This window comes from Ranitomeya imitator, chromosome 9 (assembly GCF_032444005.1).
Source record: "Ranitomeya imitator isolate aRanImi1 chromosome 9, aRanImi1.pri, whole genome shotgun sequence".
NCBI classification, from domain to species: domain Eukaryota; kingdom Metazoa; phylum Chordata; class Amphibia; order Anura; family Dendrobatidae; genus Ranitomeya; species Ranitomeya imitator.
The window spans coordinates 50,106,834-50,125,024 of record NC_091290.1 but is presented as its reverse complement, the minus strand read 5'-3'; the positions used below and the strand labels follow the sequence as shown (position 1 = coordinate 50,125,024).

The following is an 18,191-nucleotide window of genomic DNA, read 5'->3' as shown; positions in this document are numbered from 1 at the left end:
TCCCTACTTAGACAACTTCTTGATTATTGGCAATTCAGCAGATCATTGTCTTTCTCAGTTAGAAAGGTCTATATCCATTCTAGAACACTTGGGTTGTTTGATAAACTGAAAAATCTTGTTTACAACCCTTGAAGGACCAGCAATTTCTTGGCCTCATTTTAGATTCAGAAAATCAAGAATGTCATCTGCCAGCTGATAAAATTATTTACATTCGTCATCAGGTTTTGCCGGCAATAAATAGACCCTCCATGACCCTCAGGCAGGTCATATCTCTATTAGGCTCCCTAATATCTTGTATCCCGGCCATCAAATGGGCTCAGTTTCACACAAGAGCCCTTCAAAGAGATGTTTTATTTAATGATATAACTCTGCGAGGGTCCCTACACGGAAGAATAACATTGGGTCCGTCTGCCTTAATTTCCCTAATATGGTGGCTTAGCAAGAATAACTTGTCCTTAGGAGTTCCCTGAGAGAATTGCATATCCCATATAGTAACTACAGACGGCAGTCCCTCGGAATGAGGGGCCCATATGGGGGATATTGTGGTCCAGGGACAATGGAATCCCCTGGTAGAAAGTTCCTCCAACCTGAAGGAATTATCAGCAGTAGAGCTGTCAGGTAAAAAACTCCTTGTATACCTACAGGGTCACCATGTCAGAATTCTCTCGGACAACCAGGTGACAGTGGCCTATATCAACCACCAAGGTGAGACCCAATGCAAAGCTCTGATAGAAGTAGCAGAACACCTTTTCCAGACAGCAGGAAGACATTTTCTATCTTTGACAGCGCTACACATAAGAGGAAAAGACAATAACATAGCAGACTTTCTAAGCCACAACACACTAAGGCAGGGAGAGTGGTTTCTGAATGGATCTATCTTCAGCCAGATTGTCCGCATGTGGGGTCAACCGGACATAGACCTTTTCGTCACAAGGATGAACAGAAAAGTAAAACAATTCTGTTCTCTGAATCCGGGGGAAAAAACCCTTATGGTAGATGCCTTCCTCCGAAGGTGGGATTTCAATCTGGCTTACACTTCCCCCCCCCATTATCCCTGTTACCTCTGGTAGTAAGGAAGATTAGAGAAGACAGGGCAAGGATTATACTAATTGCCCCATTCTGGCCCAGAAGGGCTCAGTTTTCATGGCTGAGAACAATGTCGGTCTGCGATCCCTGGGTACTTCAAGATCTTCCAGATCTTCTCTTCCAGGGTCCAGTCAATCACCCTCGAGTAGCAGGGCTCCACCTGAAGGCATGGAGTTTGAAAGGGCATTATTGAGGGATAGAGGATTCTCCCCCGATCTAATAGACAACCTTCTGAAAAGTAGGAAATCAGTTACAACCAAAATCTATGCTAGAACCTGGAGACAATTTCTAGCTACTTCTGACCTTAAAACCAAAGAGGGGGTGTCTGTAGAGCAGATTCTAGAATTCCTGCAGAAGGGTCTTGAATTAGGTCTGGCTACTAGTACCCTGGAAGTGCAGGTTTTGGCCCTTGGTGCCTTATTTAATTTTGATATTGCTAAAAATTACTGGATATCCAGATTTATTAAAGGAGCTGGCAGATCTAGGCCCATACACAGGGTAAGGGGCACACCATGGGACTTGAACTTAGTCCTTACGGCTATGACGGAGGTTCCGTTTGAACCCATGGTATCTGCCTCAATTAAGATTCTATCCCTCAAGGTAGCCTTTTTGGTAGCTATTACATCAGAACGTAGAATAATCGATATCCAAAGCACTCTCTAGAATTCCTCCTTACTTGCAGATTTTGGACGACAGGGTAGAATTTAGGCCAGACCCAACCTACTTGCCCAAGAATGCCTCAGACTTCCACAGAACAGAAGAGATAGTTCTCCCCTCCATCCTCCCTAACCCCACTAACCAAAAGGAGGAAAAACTTCATACTTTAGATGTTAGAAGTTATCTATTAGAGTATCTCTCTGTCACTAATCCCTGGAAAAACGACTCCTTAATCATATCCTTCCAGGACACTAGAAAGGGTCTTAAGGTACCGTCACACTGAACGATATCGTTAGCGATCTGTGACGTTGCAGCGTCCTGGCTAGCGATATCGTTCAGTTTGACACGCAGCAGCGATCAGGATCCTGCTGTGATGTTGTTGGTCGCTGCAGAAAGTCCAGCACTTTATTTCGTCGCTGGACTCCCTGCAGACATCGCTGAATCGGAGTGTGTGATGCCGATTCAGCGATGTCTTCACTGGTAACCAGGGTAAACATCAGGTTACTAAGCGCAGGGCCGCGCTTAGTAACCCGATGTTTACCCTGGTTACCAGCGTAAAAGTTAAAAAAAACAAACACTACATACTTACCTTCCGCTGTCTGTCCCCCGGCGCTGTGCTTCTCTGCACTGGCTGTGAGCGCCGGCCAGCCGGAAAGCACAGCGGTGACGTCACCGCTCTGGTTTCCGGCCGCTGTGCTCACAGTCAGTGCAGGAAAGCACAGCGCCGGGGACAGACAGCGGAAGGTAAGTATGTAGTGTTTGTTTTTTTACTTTTACGATGGTAACCAGGGTAAACATCGGGTTACTAAGCGCGGCCCTGCGCTTAGTAACCCGATGTTTACCCTGGTTACCGGCATCGTTGGTCGCTGGAGAGCTGTCTGTGTGACAGCTCTCCAGCGACCAAACAGCGACGCTGCAGCGATCGACATCGTTGTTGGTATCGCTGCAGCGTCGCTGAGTGTGAAGGTACCTTTAGAGTTTCAAAGTGTACATTAGCAAGATGGATTAGGGAGGCTATCTCTCTAGCTTATACAGCAGTTGGCGGTCCGGCTCCACAGAACTTAAGGGCGCATTCTACCCTAGCCATAGCAACCTCTTGGGCAGAAAGATCTGGAGTTTTCATTGACCAGATATGTAAGGTGGCTACGTGGTCATCTCCTTGCACATTTTTTAACCACTATAGGCTAGACATGGATGCTTCCTCTCGTCTCACCTTCGGGTTAAGGGTGCTGCAGGCTGTAGTCCCTCTCTAAGCTAGTTTTACATCTCTGTCATTCTCTTGTGGTGCTGTCATGGGAGTCTGAATATAGCATTAAGTTACGTACCAGTAACAGTATTTTTTGGAAGCATATGACAGCACTCTTAGTTCCCTCCTTTAAATGTGTGGGTGCGCACTTCCTCCGCTTATAAGTTTTCATGTGGGTGAATTGTTAAAGTTGTATATATTTTATGTGCCATTAACCATGGAGGTCCTCTCAAGCTCTGCAATCCAACTGATGCATGGGAGAGGTGCCGCCCTTTTGTATCTGTAGGTTTCCTGTTCCTGAAGGGTGGATCCCCTCTCTCTTGTGGTGCTGTCATGGGCTTCCAAAAAATATCATTACCGGTACGTAACTTAATGCTTTTGGTCTCATCTGACCAAATAATCTTCTCCCATATCTCTTTTGAATCATCCAGATGATCTTTGGTGGACTTCAAATGGGCCTGGACATGTGCTAGTGTGAGCAGGGGGACCTTGCGTGCCCTGCAGGATTTTAATCCATGATAGCACAGTGTGTTAGTGATGGTAATGTTTGAGACTGTGGTCCCAGCTCTCTTCAGGTCATTGATCAAGCCCTCCCATGTAGTTGTGGACTGATTCCTGACCTTTCTCAGAATCATCCTTACCCCACGAGGCGAGGTCTTGCATGTAGCCCCAGACCAATGTGGATTGACAGTCATCTTTTGTTTCTTCTAATTTCTAATAATTGTACCAACAGTTGTTGCCTTCTCACTAAGCCGCTTGCCTATTATCCATTACAGTTAGCACTGGGCAGCCCACCACAGGGCGTTACTAATAGGCTATGATCCAGATGCTTTGAGTCCTCTGTGTCAACACTGCTGCAGATTATTTGTTTGCACTGGTGAGCCAAACGGCCAATCCCTGATTATAGGCTGGCTGTCTCATTGGTATTACCGCAACTGTGTAGACGTCATCTTTACTTGGGCCCGCTGTACCATCATAGTGCATTTGATTCAAGGCCTAGACAGGTAATGACCTTTGCCTGTTTTTCTGTTGTTTTTTTTCTAGAATAGTAGAGGTTTTATCCTCTTTTTCCTCCTTTTGTGGTTTTTGCTGTTAGAGTAGGGCTGGCAAGTATGAGAACCCTTGACGTGGGTTGCCAGTATACTTATTGTGGCCATAATATTAACTAATACCTTACATATTTTGATATGTTTTTGTGTACTTAATTTATTTTTATTTTTATGGATGCAGTTGGGCCCAGATGGCTTTGTAGACTGTGGCCTCTGTTCACACAGGACGCATTGCAGTTAGCACTGGGCAGCCTGGCACAGGGCGTTACTAATAGGCTATGACCCAGATGCTTTGCATTCTCTGTGTGAACACTGCTGCAGATTATTTGTTTGCACTGGTGTGCCAAATGGCCAATCCCTGATTGTAGGCTGGTTGTCTCATTTGGCATTACCGCACCAGTGTAATCGCCATCTTTACTTGGGCCCGCTGCACCATGATAGTGCATTTGATTCAAGGCCTTGACAAGTAAGCACCTTTGCCTGTTTTTCTGTTTTGCCTATTGTCCTGTAGCCCATGCCAGCCTTGTGCCAATCTACAATTTTGTCCCTGGGGTCCTTAGACAGATCTTTGGTCTTGGCCATGGTGGAGAGGTTGTAGAGTAATTAATTGCATGTGTGGACAGGTTTCTTTTATACAGGTAATGAGTTTAAACAGGTGCAATTAATACAAGTAATCAATGTAGAGCAGAAGGGCTTCTTAAAGAAGAACTAACAGGTCTGTGAAAGCCACAATTCTTGCAGTTTGGTAGGTGATCAAATAATTATTTAATGCAATAAAATGCAAATTAATTATTTAGATTCTGTCTCTCACGGTTGAAGTGCACCGATGATAAAAATTACAGACCTCTCCATTTTTTGTAGGTGGGAAAACATGCAAAATTGGCAGTGTATCAAATACTTATTTTCCCCACTGTATACACATTTATCTATCTATACACACACACACAAACACACACACACTTACAGCATAGATGTGCATATCAGTCTATATATATATGTATACATATAATTAACATCACCGTCAAAGGACCAATAAAGGCTAAGGTTGCCTCATTCTGAGACTTAGAGTCCAGAAAATACATACCATCCGTGGTGGGATAAGATTATTGCACCCAGGGTCGGAAGTGCTGACTGTGGTTGATACTGAGGTACTGGTACTTTCTTCTGGTATGTTTGTAGTGGTGGATGTCATCGTTGTAGTCTGAGTACTGGTGCTGGAAGTAACAGTTTGGGTGGGCTTGGTACTGCTGGTAGAAGTTGGGATGGTAGAACTATGACATTGTTCACTGTGTTTTTCCACCTTGCAGTTTTCATTGCATTTTGCATAGAAACACCAGCCTGCATGATCAGAGGTGTTGTATATCTCTTGGTCTGTAAAACAGAAGCAGTTATACAATAACAAAGTACATACAGTATCTACGGGGCACTTGACATCATAACATATTTCTACACAGCATGACTCCTAGGAACTTACACAATTATCATGAATTCCCAACTATCCTAATGATAGTTGGTTTGTAGCTGTCCAGTTGCTATTATTCCCTTTACATCTTATTTTTCACAGGTGGCATTAAAGTAAACCTCTCAGGAGGATTTCACGCCCCAAGAAGGGATAGGAGTAGGCAGTTTTGGGTATGGAATGGAGCTACAGTGACCGAGGCTTCACATCTATCGTCTCAAATTCAAATCAGTTCAAATGCTGAGTTTTCAGTAACGGAGGAACTAATTGTCTAAGTAAAGACATTCGCAAATACATAATTTGAGGGATGAAATTCAGTGGCAGATACCCTTAAACATGGTTTAAACTTAGACATTTTGAATACTCTATCAATATACCTAACAGTAACTTAGGAATCCATAGTTACTACCACTAGCATCTAACTGCCTGGGCGCAACCATGGATACCTAAGGAGAGGAGCTCTCCCTGGTGGCGAGTTAAGACATAAGCCTTTTTTGCAACACTCAGGCAACACTGAGGCAACAGTGTGAGGAAACTTTGCAAAGATGGATCAAATTGAGCGCGCTGCTGCACGTAGAGAAGCAAATCGCATACCGATGTGTAACCTGCGTCTTAATGAAACAGAAGATGAACAAAATTGTCGAAGAACTGCTGATGCAGCCTGACAGAGGGCGGCCAGAGCAAGAGAAACAAGTGAAGTAACTGAATCACGTAGAGCATCTAATGCTGCACGACAATGAGCATCACGCAGTGCACAACGTGATACACATATTTCACAAAAAAGAGAACAAGATAGAATACGTGTCCAAAATGCAAGAGCCACTCGATGACGGCACATTACATTTGCTGCTAGAGGACTTCTCAATCAAATTGATGAGGCACGTATTGAAGAGCACTATGCTGGCAAACTGACATTTCAATATCAGTTCTGCCAATCTAAAAATTTCAAAGATGAAATGGCGCAGAACAAAACATTCCCTTCCTGCTGCAAGAAAGGGTGCATCTAATTACATCCCATTCGTATGGATGATCAATTAGTCAAGTTGATGATAGGAGAGCATCAGCACTCCAATAACTTTATGGCTAATATAAGGCAATACAATAGCTCGCTTGCTTTGGCACCAATGGGAGCACAAATAGCGCCACCTCCTGGGCATGGTCCATACTGTTTTCGAATGCATGGACAAATTTACCACAGAACTGCCCCATTGCATTCCTCTGTGGGTAGTACTCCCAAGTTTGCCCAGATTTATATCTTGGACAGTGAAGAAGCATTAAGTACGAGAAGTCAAGCAAATAAAAAGTGCCTCCCAGCACTGCTAACATCTCTTGGAGAGAAAATGAAAGCAATTAACCCACTCGCAAGAGTCTTCACAATGATGGGGGAAGTTGAAATAGAGGAAGAGAGGATTGCTGGATAAGAAAATCGCGATCCACTCGAAATAACAATGTCAATTATAAATGACTACAATGATGACCAGAGGCGCTATAATGCACCAACGTGCAATGAAGTAGCTATAATTTATCAAAATGCAATGGGTGAACCCCCATTTAATTAGGACATCAGAGTTCACCTCAAAAGTGAAAAACAAACTGTTCAAATCAGATTTCTTCACAGAAAGTGTGATGCAATGGCATATCCACTTCTATTCCCAGTGTGCAACATCAAGGAATTGGTGACATTCATCTACCATCCATACCAGTGGATCAAGATCGACAAGAAAAAAATCACCCTGTTGCAGTACTATGCATACAGGCTTGCCATTCGTGACAAGTTCAATCCCCTTATAAATGCTGGGAAGTTGACGCAACAATTTATCGTTGACAGTTACGTAAAAATTGAATCCGACAGGATCGAATATATAAAACAAAATCAAAAGGCATTACGCGTCAATAGTTATGCCGGTGTTATGGATCACATCCATAATGCTGCGCTACACCAAGGGCTAAAAGCTGGGACACCTGTAATTTTACCATCCACTTTCATTGGAAGCCAATCAATGTTGAGATATGTGCTTCAAATATGTGTACAAAGGACATGACTGTGCCAATATCGAGTTTGATACATTAAACTGGAATGAACCAGCCATGTACCTAGAATCTCGGTATATAGGCGCCCCTGAGGGCATGTGGAGAATCTGAAGAAATGAAATGCATGATGCTTCACATACCATTAAAAGGCTTGCTGTTCACCTTGAAAACATGCGGCAAATGTTTTTGAAGATGGTAATGTGGATATGGTTATTTCGGACACAAAAGCATTTACTCTGCAGGCTTATTTTGAGCTAAACAGAGTTGATGCTTCTGCCTGTCAGTATTTATACAGTGAAATCCCTGAACACTATGTCTGGGATAGAAAAGCTGTACTAGAAGGATGAAAAAAATGAAGGGCTCAATGTGGGAAAACAATTGCCCAAATGTATACACTCTCTTTTAGATGGTGAGCTGTATTACCTAAGACTCCTTTTACTTCACGTAAGAGGAGCAAAGTCTTATGCTGACTTAAGGACTGTCAATGGAGTCGTACATGACACGTATAAAAATGCGTGCATTGATCTTCGTCTTTTGGAAGACAATTCCCAATGGGAAGATGGTATAACGGATGCAATCGCTTTCCAAATGCCCTACCAACTTCACGAATTATTTGCTATCATTTGTGCATATGGGGAACCAGCTAAACTATTGGCATTATGGCAAAAATATAAAACCGAACTCATAGAGGATTACACCAGGCTGTATACTCCAGAAATTGCTGAGCAACTGGCTCTTTGTGATATTAATGAAGTGCTCTTAAGCAATAAAAAGTCCTGTGCTGACTACGGATTGCCAACTCCAGTAAATATTCCAGATGAAATACTGGATGAACAGAATTATGATGTAATAAAGCAGGAGGCTGAGCAAGTGAAAGCTATGCTTAATGGAGCTCAGAAATCAGCTTTCGATACAATTATGCAAGCAGTCAATGCTGCATCAGCCAGACGACACTAGCTCACACTGTTTTCTTCTGGACAGCCCAGGAGGCAGTGGGAAGACATTTTTGTACAACTTCTTGCACAAGATGCTACAAGCAGAAAATAAGTCTATTTGCTCAGTGGCCTCCACTGGATTGGCGACTACATTACTACAAAACGGTAACACCTACCATTCCCAGTTTGGCCTTGGAATTACAACAAATGAGACCACAGTGTCAAAAATTAAGCCAACCTCACTTCAAGCAAAGGAGCTTAGGGAGTCATCTGTCGTTATTTGGGGCAAAGTAACAATGACTCCCTGTTTTAATATGAACGCTGTGGATAATTTGTTCCAAGACATATGTGGAAAAAAAAGACTATTTGCTGGAAAATTGTTCATAAACTTTCGTCAAACCCTACCAATAGTCGAAGGTAAAAAAGAGCCCAAATTGTACAGTCCACCAATAAATATTCAAAATCCTGGAATCAGTTTTCACGGTTCCAGTTACAACAGAATATGAGAACGTCTCAGGACGAAGTTGAGTACAACTCATGGTTACTGAAACTTGGCAATGGAGAGTTGCCAAATGTATATGGTCTACCAGAAGACACAATTGAAATCCCGAATTCTTTTATTGAAGAGGCCGATTTAATTACAGCTATTTTTGGCGACTCAATTGAGATTACCGATGCAATGGTAGAAGCAATTGCCAATAAAGCAATTCTTACGCCATTGAATGATGACGTTCACGCCTTGAACTACACAATTCTTAGTCAAGTTCAAGGTGAACACTCAACATATCGCTCCGTGGACACATTTGCGGAAGAGAAGGGTGTGATTTTCACAGATTACATTGTAGAGATTCTTAACTCTTTGAATCCCACTGGGATGCCTCCTCATGAACTAAAGCTGAAACAGGAGCTGTAATTATGCTCCTGAGTAATCTTAACAGAAAGTGTGGCCTTTGTAATGGCACAAGGCTTTATGTGAAAAGCTTAAAAGCAAACATTATTCATGCCCTTGCTTTAAATGGAAAAGCAAAAACTCAGACAGTTCTTATTCCAGGAATTGACCTGATTTCCAAAGGAAAAAACTTGCCAGTCCAGATGCGACAGCGTCAGTTTCCTGTCATGTTGGCTTTTGCAATGACCATCAATAAATCGTAGGGACAGTCCTTGGATGTTGTAGGAATTTAATTGCCTCTCCCAGTGTTTTCACGGGGGCAGTTATATGTGGCTTTCTCCAGGGGAAGGAAAAGCCAACAAATAAGGGTCAAAATATTTGAGACACAGAAGCAAGGTAAACTTATTCCTAACGCTGACAAATGATTAACTGTCAACTGTGTGTACAAAGAAGTCTTTTATTAAGCTTTTTAGCAATTGTAAGCCAAAAAAATGTTGTACACAAAGCGGGACTAACTCCTAGCTGCGGTCTACGGACCAAACATTGGCCATGGGCAGGGCCTTGGAGACAGATCCCAAGTGCGCTCAACCATGTGAAATAGCTTACACTCAGGAACATAGAAGTATAGCACTATCGGATAGCTCTACCCGTTCATTTCCTTTAGGAATAGGGCTATGGGATAGCTCTACCCGTTCACTTTCTTCATTGATAGTGCTATCGGATAGCTCTACCTGAACAGTATTAACTACAGAGCTTTTTCATACCCATCGTAGGAGTGGCTGGAGAAGTACACCAGGTATTTATGTTTGCTATTAGTCTGCACATACGCCAGTCTGGTGCATGGATACACCCCATTGTGAGGTCATTCTGCTGCGTGGTTACACCCCATTGCAAGGTTCGTAATCACAGCTCACGCCCAAAAGGCGCGCAATCACTCGTTACATTTTAATAACTTATTGGGCTATGCACTTACTACCACAAGTTTTCATCCAATGGTAAGCTGTTCATTTAAATATGTCTTCAGATAAAATCATGCTATAAAAACTCAACTTTAATGCTAGTAAGTAAATATTTAAATGACATACACTACAGAAATACGTACCTGGAGGAAACAAAATTCCATTGACATTGCACATACATTGAGTTATTATAGTAACCGATTTGGAAGTTGTTGGTGGTTGAGAAGTTTCTGTATGGGATTCTGTAGGCACCTTAGTAACTTTACCAGGTCTTTCCGATGTTACGCTTTCATGTTCAGACTCAGTAGTTGCCTTGTGGGAAGCAGTACTTGCCTTTGCAGAAGTTACTGCCTTTGCAGAAGTTACTTTGCCAGTAGTTTGAAAAGTCGATGTCACTTCTCCATATTTTGTTGAAGGTTTAATGGTTTGTGTGGAAACAAGTTTTTGTGAAGTTGTAAATACTTTTGTAGGTTTTGATGTTACTGGTCTTTGTGTAGGGAGTGATGTGGGATTTTCAGTTGTCTTCTCAAGTGGTTTTGTTATTGCTCCAGTTGTTATTGATATCTTTGGTGTGTATGTCTGGACTTCTTCAACAGTTGTTGGCGTTTTAAAAGATGTTGTTGACTCTATAGCCAGCGATGTAACTATGGTCGTTGTTGTTTGATGAAGACTCGGAGTAACTTTTGAAGGTGTGGTTACATGTTCAGTGCTCACTGAGTGTTCAGTAGGTATAGACTTTGTTGATTCACATCCAGAACAACAGTAAACACGGATTTCATAATTGTAGCAATATTTAAGGGGACCAGTTTGTTCCTCATTCCGACATACAAGACCATTGCTGACATTGCAGTGCACATTTTGTTGAAGTACTTCCAGGGAAATATCTGGATAATCAACAGATCTACAATGAATATCATTAGGTTCTTGACAGATTTCAAATCCTGAATTTGTAATGTATTCATAAGTTTCAAAGTCGCCGTTTCTGTTGGAGCCAGGAAAGCTTACATCAAACCACTGAGACCACTCACAAACTGGTATGCAACTCACATTGCTTGATGTAATGGTTGTAACAGATTTAGTTGAATGCTGGTGTTCACAATCCTCCCAAGAGCAACAAAGGATTTGTACTTGGTAGTTGTAACAAACAGGATCATTTTTGATCTGATCTCTGTTATTGCAAACTAGACCATGAGTGACATTACAGGTAACCACTTGGCCGACTTCTTCAATAGTCATATATGGAAAATCCACTGCTCTACACTTAATGTTCTTTGGATTTTGGCATATATTGATTCCAGCAGCTCTAATGTTTTCAAAGGTTTCAAAATCTCCATCAAATGTATCAAAACTGGGGACATATTCATCAATCCATGATGTCCAAGTGCACTTCTCTTTGTTACATGGAGTGCTGTGAGTTGTTGCTTGAGGTGTGGTTGCAGGAGGCTTCACAGAAGTTGATAACATTTGCTCTGTAATTAAATTAAGTAAACTAGCATAAAATACATGAATAAAAAACATGTGTGAAAATACACATTAAATGGAACTTGTCAACAGAATTTTAGACCCCAAACTAATGGCATACATGTAAAGGTGCTTTAAAGCTGAATAAATCCTTACCTGTGCTGTGAGTTGTTGCTTGAGGTGTGGTTGCAGGAGGCTTCACAGTAGTTGATAACGTTTGCTCTGTAATTAAATTAAGTAAACTAGCATAAAATACATGAATAAAAAACATGTGTGAAAATACACATTAAATGGAACTTGTCAACAGAATTTTAGACCCCAAACTAATGGCATACATGTAAAGGTGCTTTAAAGCTGAATAAATCCTTACCTGTGCTGTGAGTTGTTGCTTGAGGTGTGGTTGCAGGAGGCTTCACAGTAGTTGATAACGTTTGCTCTGTAATTAAATTAAGTAAACTAGCATAAAATACATGAATAAAAAACATGTGTGAAAATACACATTAAATGGAACTTGTCAACAGAATTTTAGACCCCAAACTAATGGCATACATGTAAAGGTGCTTTAAAGCTGAATAAATCCTTACCTGTGCTGTGAGTTGTTGCTTGAGGTGTGGTTGCAGGAGGCTTCACAGTAGTTGATAACGTTTGCTCTGTAATTAAATTAAGTAAACTAGCATAAAATACATGAATAAAAAACATGTGTGAAAATACACATTAAATGGAACTTGTCAACAGAATTTTAGACCCCAAACTAATGGCATACATGTAAAGGTGCTTTAAAGCTGAATAAATCCTTACCTGTGCTGTGAGTTGTTGCTTGAGGTGTGGTTGCAGGAGGCTTCACAGTAGTTGATAACGTTTGCTCTGTAAATAAATTAAGTAAACTAGCATAAAATACATGAATAAAAAACATGTGTGAAAATACACATTAAATGGAACTTGTCAACAGAATTTTAGACCCCAAACTAATGGCATACATGTAAAGGTGCTTTAAAGCTGAATAAATCCTTACTTGTGCTGTGAGTTGTTGCTTGAGGTGTGGTTGCAGGAGGCTTCACAGTAGTTGATAACGTTTGCTCTGTAATTAAATTAAGTAAACTAGCATAAAATACATGAATAAAAAACATGTGTGAAAATACACATTAAATGGAACTTGTCAACAGAATTTTAGACCCCAAACTAATGGCATACATGTAAAGGTGCTTTAAAGCTGAATAAATCCTTACCTGTGCTGTGAGTTGTTGCTTGAGGTGTGGTTGCAGGAGGCTTCACAGAAGTTGATAACGTTTGCTCTGTAATTAAATTAAGTAAACTAGCATAAAATACATGAATAAAAAACATGTGTGAAAATACACATTAAATGGAACTTGCCAACAGAATTTTAGACCCCAAACTAATGGCATACAAGTAAAGGTGCTTTAAAGCTGAATAAATCCTTACCTTTCTTGTATAAATCCATTTTGCTGTTTTAGAGAAACCCATAGTTGAAATTATATGTTAGTGAACAATAAATACAGTGGATGGGTGCAACACTTACAGCTTTCATGCCTCTCTACCTATCCTCTGGCTCATGACTGCGTCTTGCCTCTCACTGTTAAAGAAGTTGTCCAGTACTTGGGAAATTTATTCTCATACCCCTCGCTTGGCCTCCAAAAATTAATAAAGCATATTCTCGCCTTCCATGCCAGTGCCTTTCCCGCAGTGTCGGCACTCTATGTCCTGGGGCTTCCATGCTGTTGTTGTGATACGTGACGGTGGTGCCCAATCAGCTCTGGTATCACTGTGCCCGCCTTCTGTCGAATAGAGCAGGAAGAGGAAGTCCAAGATCAGATGCAGCCCGGACTTCCGCTTCATGTTCGATTTGTCCGAAGGCGGGGACAGCGATGCCTCTGCTGATTGGGCGCTGGCGTCACATGTCACACCAATTGCACATGAGTGCCAACACCGGCATGGGAGATGAATATAGGCTTTAGTACTTTATGGGGGGCCAAACATTTTGATCAAGAATTGGTTGTCCTAATAGTAATTCATATTGCAGTGACTTGTCAGTTAGAGACTGCTTTAGCCTACGTTCCCACAATAAGTTTTTGGTGAGTTTTTTTTACCTTGCATACTGTATTTTTGAAAAATGCAAGTAGCCTAATTTACTTACTGGGTAGAGAAATGGTGGAGAAAATCTGTAACATTAAAAACTTATGACAATCTCATTGTGGGAATGTATCCTTATGATGTTTTTTTTATATGGGATGAAATTATTTAAATTTTAATAATTCAGAGTTTTGCAAACATGGCAATGCCAAATGCATATACACATACCGTATTTTCCGGTGTATAAGACGACTGGGCGTATAAGACGACCCCCCAACTTTTCCAGTTAAAATATAAAATCTTAAAAATCGGGGGTCTTCTTATACGCCGTATGTCATCTTATACGGCCGGTGACTAATGTGCCTTTTTTTGGGGGGGGGAGTGGTCCCGATGACGGAGGGGGCGTCTCACAGGGAAGTGTGAGTATGCCCCATTACCTCATATTGTAGCTGCAGCGTCAGCGAGGGGTGCTGGGGAGCGGCGGCGGCTGCTCCTTTGTGCCGCGTGGGTGCTGTGGGGCGGCGGTTCCTTTTGGTACAGCGCCAGGGCTCTGTGCTGTGGGGTGGCAGCGGGGGCGGCAGCGGCGGCGTATCTTCAGGGAGAGTCAGTCGGGGCTCCTCCGGCATCTCCCGAAATCCCGGAGGCGCCGGCAGCTCCATTGCTGCGATGCGGTGGCCTCCGGGAAAATGGCCGCTGGGGGCGGCGCAGGCTCAGATTCAGATCTCGTCTCCCGAGATCTCGGGACGAGATCTGAATCTGAGCCTGCGCCGCCCCCAGCGGCCATTTTCCCGGAGGCCACCGCATCGCAGCAATGGAGCTGCCGGCGCCTCCGGGATTTCGGGAGATGCCGGAGGAGCCCCGACTGACTCTCTCTGAAGATACGCCCCCGCTGCCGCCCCACAGCACAGAGCCCCGGCGCTGTACCAAAAGGAACCGCCGCCCCACAGCACCCACGTGGCACAAAGGAGCAGCCGCCGCCGCTCCCCAGCACCCCACGCTGACGCTGCAGCTACAATATGAGGTAATGGGGCATACTCACACTTCCCTGTGAGACGCCCCCTCCGTCATCGGGACCACTCCCCCCCCACCCGCCATAGATACCCGGCGTATAAGACGACCCCCGACTTTTAAGAAGATTTTCAGGGGTTAAAAAGTCGTCTTATACGCCGGAAAATACGGTATATGAAAAATGAAATAAAAATTTTTTTTTTCGTTTATTTGATTTTTGTATTGAGAAATGGGTTAATTCAAACATTTTTCTTAATGGTTTAAAACAGTTTTTTCCATTTGTAGCCCCAAAGGACTTGAACCGGTGATCATTTCATCTCTCTTTCATTTTGTGATAAATATTTAAGATTATCTTCGAAGCACAGTCACAGTACATGAGTACAAAGGTATAGAAAGCCCAAGGCTAGCAATGGCTATCTATTGGCACCCTGACCTGGTTATGGTGACAGCAAAATAAAAAAAATATGGCTCTTGAAAGAGGAGAAGGAAAAAAACAAAAGTGTTACAAAACAAAAATCTGCCTAGTCGGAAAAGGGTTAAAGGGTGACTTCAATTTTTAAAAGCATCTTGATTTGTTATTCACCAAAAAGGAAGTATCATTAAAAAAATCACAGAAAAAACGCAGACTAGCTTACCAACACCAGGTCACAATATCAATGCACTATGGGATGCAGTAGACCCCCATAGTAAAGGAGGAGGCAGCACAGATGCAAAATACTGATAAAAACAACCACTCATAAGCCTATCAATCATAGAGGGGTGTTTGCTTACTAATATAAATGCACACAAATGAGCCTTGCATAGGGCGCCAGTCACACAGGTACATGTGGTGCAGTATCTAGCTTTCAACCTATTAGTGACAGATCATCTGTTAGGATTTATAATAGATGGCAGCAATGTATTGCATGAATGGCAGGTTTATGAGTGGTTGTTTCATCAGTATTTTGCACCTTTGCTTCCCTCACCTTTATCATGGGGGTCTGCTACGTCCTGTAGTACATTGGTATTGTGACCTGGCGTTGGTAAGTACAGCTGCCTTTTAAGAAAATGTTTTTTGAATTATGATTTGAATTTAGTGCTGGGACTCGGAAGACAGTGAGGACCGTTGACGTGGGTTGCAGGCTTGCACATTTTTACCAAAATATCGTAAAATACTTTATGCATTTTATACATCTTTTTCACATTTGTATTGCATGTTTTTCCATTTTTATGCAGGATGTAGCCAGGCCCTTTAGTATTGGCCAGGTAAATTAGGGAGCTTGGCCTCGTGGGGTGCACTTACAGTGGCATGTAAAAGTTTGTGCACCCCTTGTCAAAATTACTGTTATTGTGAACAGTTAAGCAAGTTGAAGATGAAATGACCTTTAAAAGGGATAAAGTAAAAGATGGCACATTTCCTTTGCATTTTAGGCTAAATTTTTGTTTTTAAGAATTACAAAAAGGAAAAAGGGCCAATGTAAACATTTTCGCACCCAGCATGGTTAGTACCTATGAACGCCCCCTTTTGCAAGTATCACAGTTTGTGAACACTTTTTGCAGCCAACTCTTGTTTGAGGGATTGTCATGCAATCTTCCTTGGAAAATTCTTCCAGTTCTGTGAGATTCTTGGGTTGTCTTGCATCCTCTACTATTTTAAGGTCTGGCTACAGATTTTCATTTATGTTCAGATCAAGGGACTGTGAGGCCCATTGTAAAACCTTCAGTTTGAGTCTTTTGAGGTAATCTATTGTGGATTCTGACGTGTGTTTAGGATCATTTTTACAGATGGTGTTATGTTTGCATAAAGAATTTTTTTAAATGTCCTTGAATCCATTCTTCCCACTACCCATAAAATGTTCCCTGTGCCATTGGCTGCAACAAAACCCCAAAGCATAATTGATCCACCCCCTTAATGGTTGATGAGATGTTTTTTTCCTGAAATTCTGTGCCCTTTTAACTCCACACATACCTTTGATCATTGTGGCCAAAGAGTTCCATTTTAACCTCATTGGCCCACAAAACTTGTTTCCAAAATGCATCAGGCTTGTTTAGATGTTCTTTTACATCCTTTTGACGCTGCATTTTATGGCATGGATGCAGGAGAGGTTTTCTTCTGAAGACTCTTCCATGAAGACCTTATTTGTGCAGGTGTCTCTGAACAGTAGAACATTGTGGCATAGTTCCAGAGTCTGCTAAGTCTTACTGAATGTCTTTTGCAGTCAAATGGAGGTTCTGATTTGCCTCTCTAGTAATCCTACAAGCAGATCTCACTGGAATTTTGCTAGTTCTTCCAGACCTTATCTTGACCTTCATGCAATTTCTTAATTACATTTCTAATTGAGGAAAGGGCAACTTGAAAATGCTTTGCTATCTACTTATAGCTTCCTCTACCATTTTATTTTCAGAGTGCTAGGCAGTTGCTTAGGAGAACTCATGGCTGCTGTTTTTGGCACAACTGTTATGGTCTGGTGATTAAGGAGCGACATGCGACTAGCTCTGAGCAGGTGGTAACTATACTGACCGCAGTCCCTAAGCTCAACGCAACACTAGAAGTAGCCGTGGGATGCTCCTAACTCTGCCTAGGCATCTCGTCACAGCCTAAGAGCTAACTACCCCTTAAGATAGAAGCAGGAAAACTATCTTGCCTCAGAGAAAATCCCCAAAGGATAGATTAGCCCCCCACATGTAATGACTGTGAGAGGACAAGGAAATGACATACATAGTATGAAACAAGATTTAGCACAGGAGGCCACTTCTAGCTAGAAAGAAATAGTATAGGACAGAACGCTGTGCGGTCAGTAGAAAACTAGAAAAAGTCCACCGCAAAGAAATGCAAAAATCTCCACACCTGACTAAAGATGTGGAGGGCAAACTCTGCTGCCCAGAGCTTCCAGCTTAGCTGAATAGATCCATACTGATAAGCTGGACAAATGAGCAAAACAAAGAAAGTGCGAACAACAAAGTCCACAACAAGTGAACTGCAAAAGGACAAGCAAGGACTTAGCTTTGCAGAACTGGTCAGAGTGTCAGGAAAATCCTAAGAGCAATGACTCCAGGCTGGAACAATTGACAACTGGCATTGAATGAGGGATAAAGCCAGACTAATATAGCCAAGCCAGAAAGATGATCAGTGAAAACAGCTGCAGAAGCTAACTCCAAGAAGCAGCCACACCACTCAAAACCACAGGAGGGAGCCCAAGAGCAGAACTCACAAAAATGCTACTTACAACCACCGGAGAGAGCCCAAGAGCGGAATTCACAACACACAAGGTTAGAGAAGGCTGGATTTTTATAACTCTGGGAAATTTGCATGACCTGGCCTTTCCTAATGATGATAATAAACA

The 18,191-nt window shown here is 42.2% G+C and overlaps 1 protein-coding gene across 1 annotated transcript in view; it reads right to left on the bottom strand.

The window, feature by feature from the left end:
• Nucleotides 1-16,930: 16,930 nt before the first annotated feature.
• LOC138648613 (mucin-5AC-like) overlaps nt 16,931-18,191 on the bottom strand; it is a 98,077-nt gene continuing 96,816 nt past the window's right edge. Inside the window, exon 33 of the mRNA XM_069738401.1 lies at nt 16,931-17,001. Within this exon, the coding sequence (XP_069594502.1) occupies nt 16,931-17,001 (71 nt within the window). The remainder of the gene's footprint in view (nt 17,002-18,191) is intronic.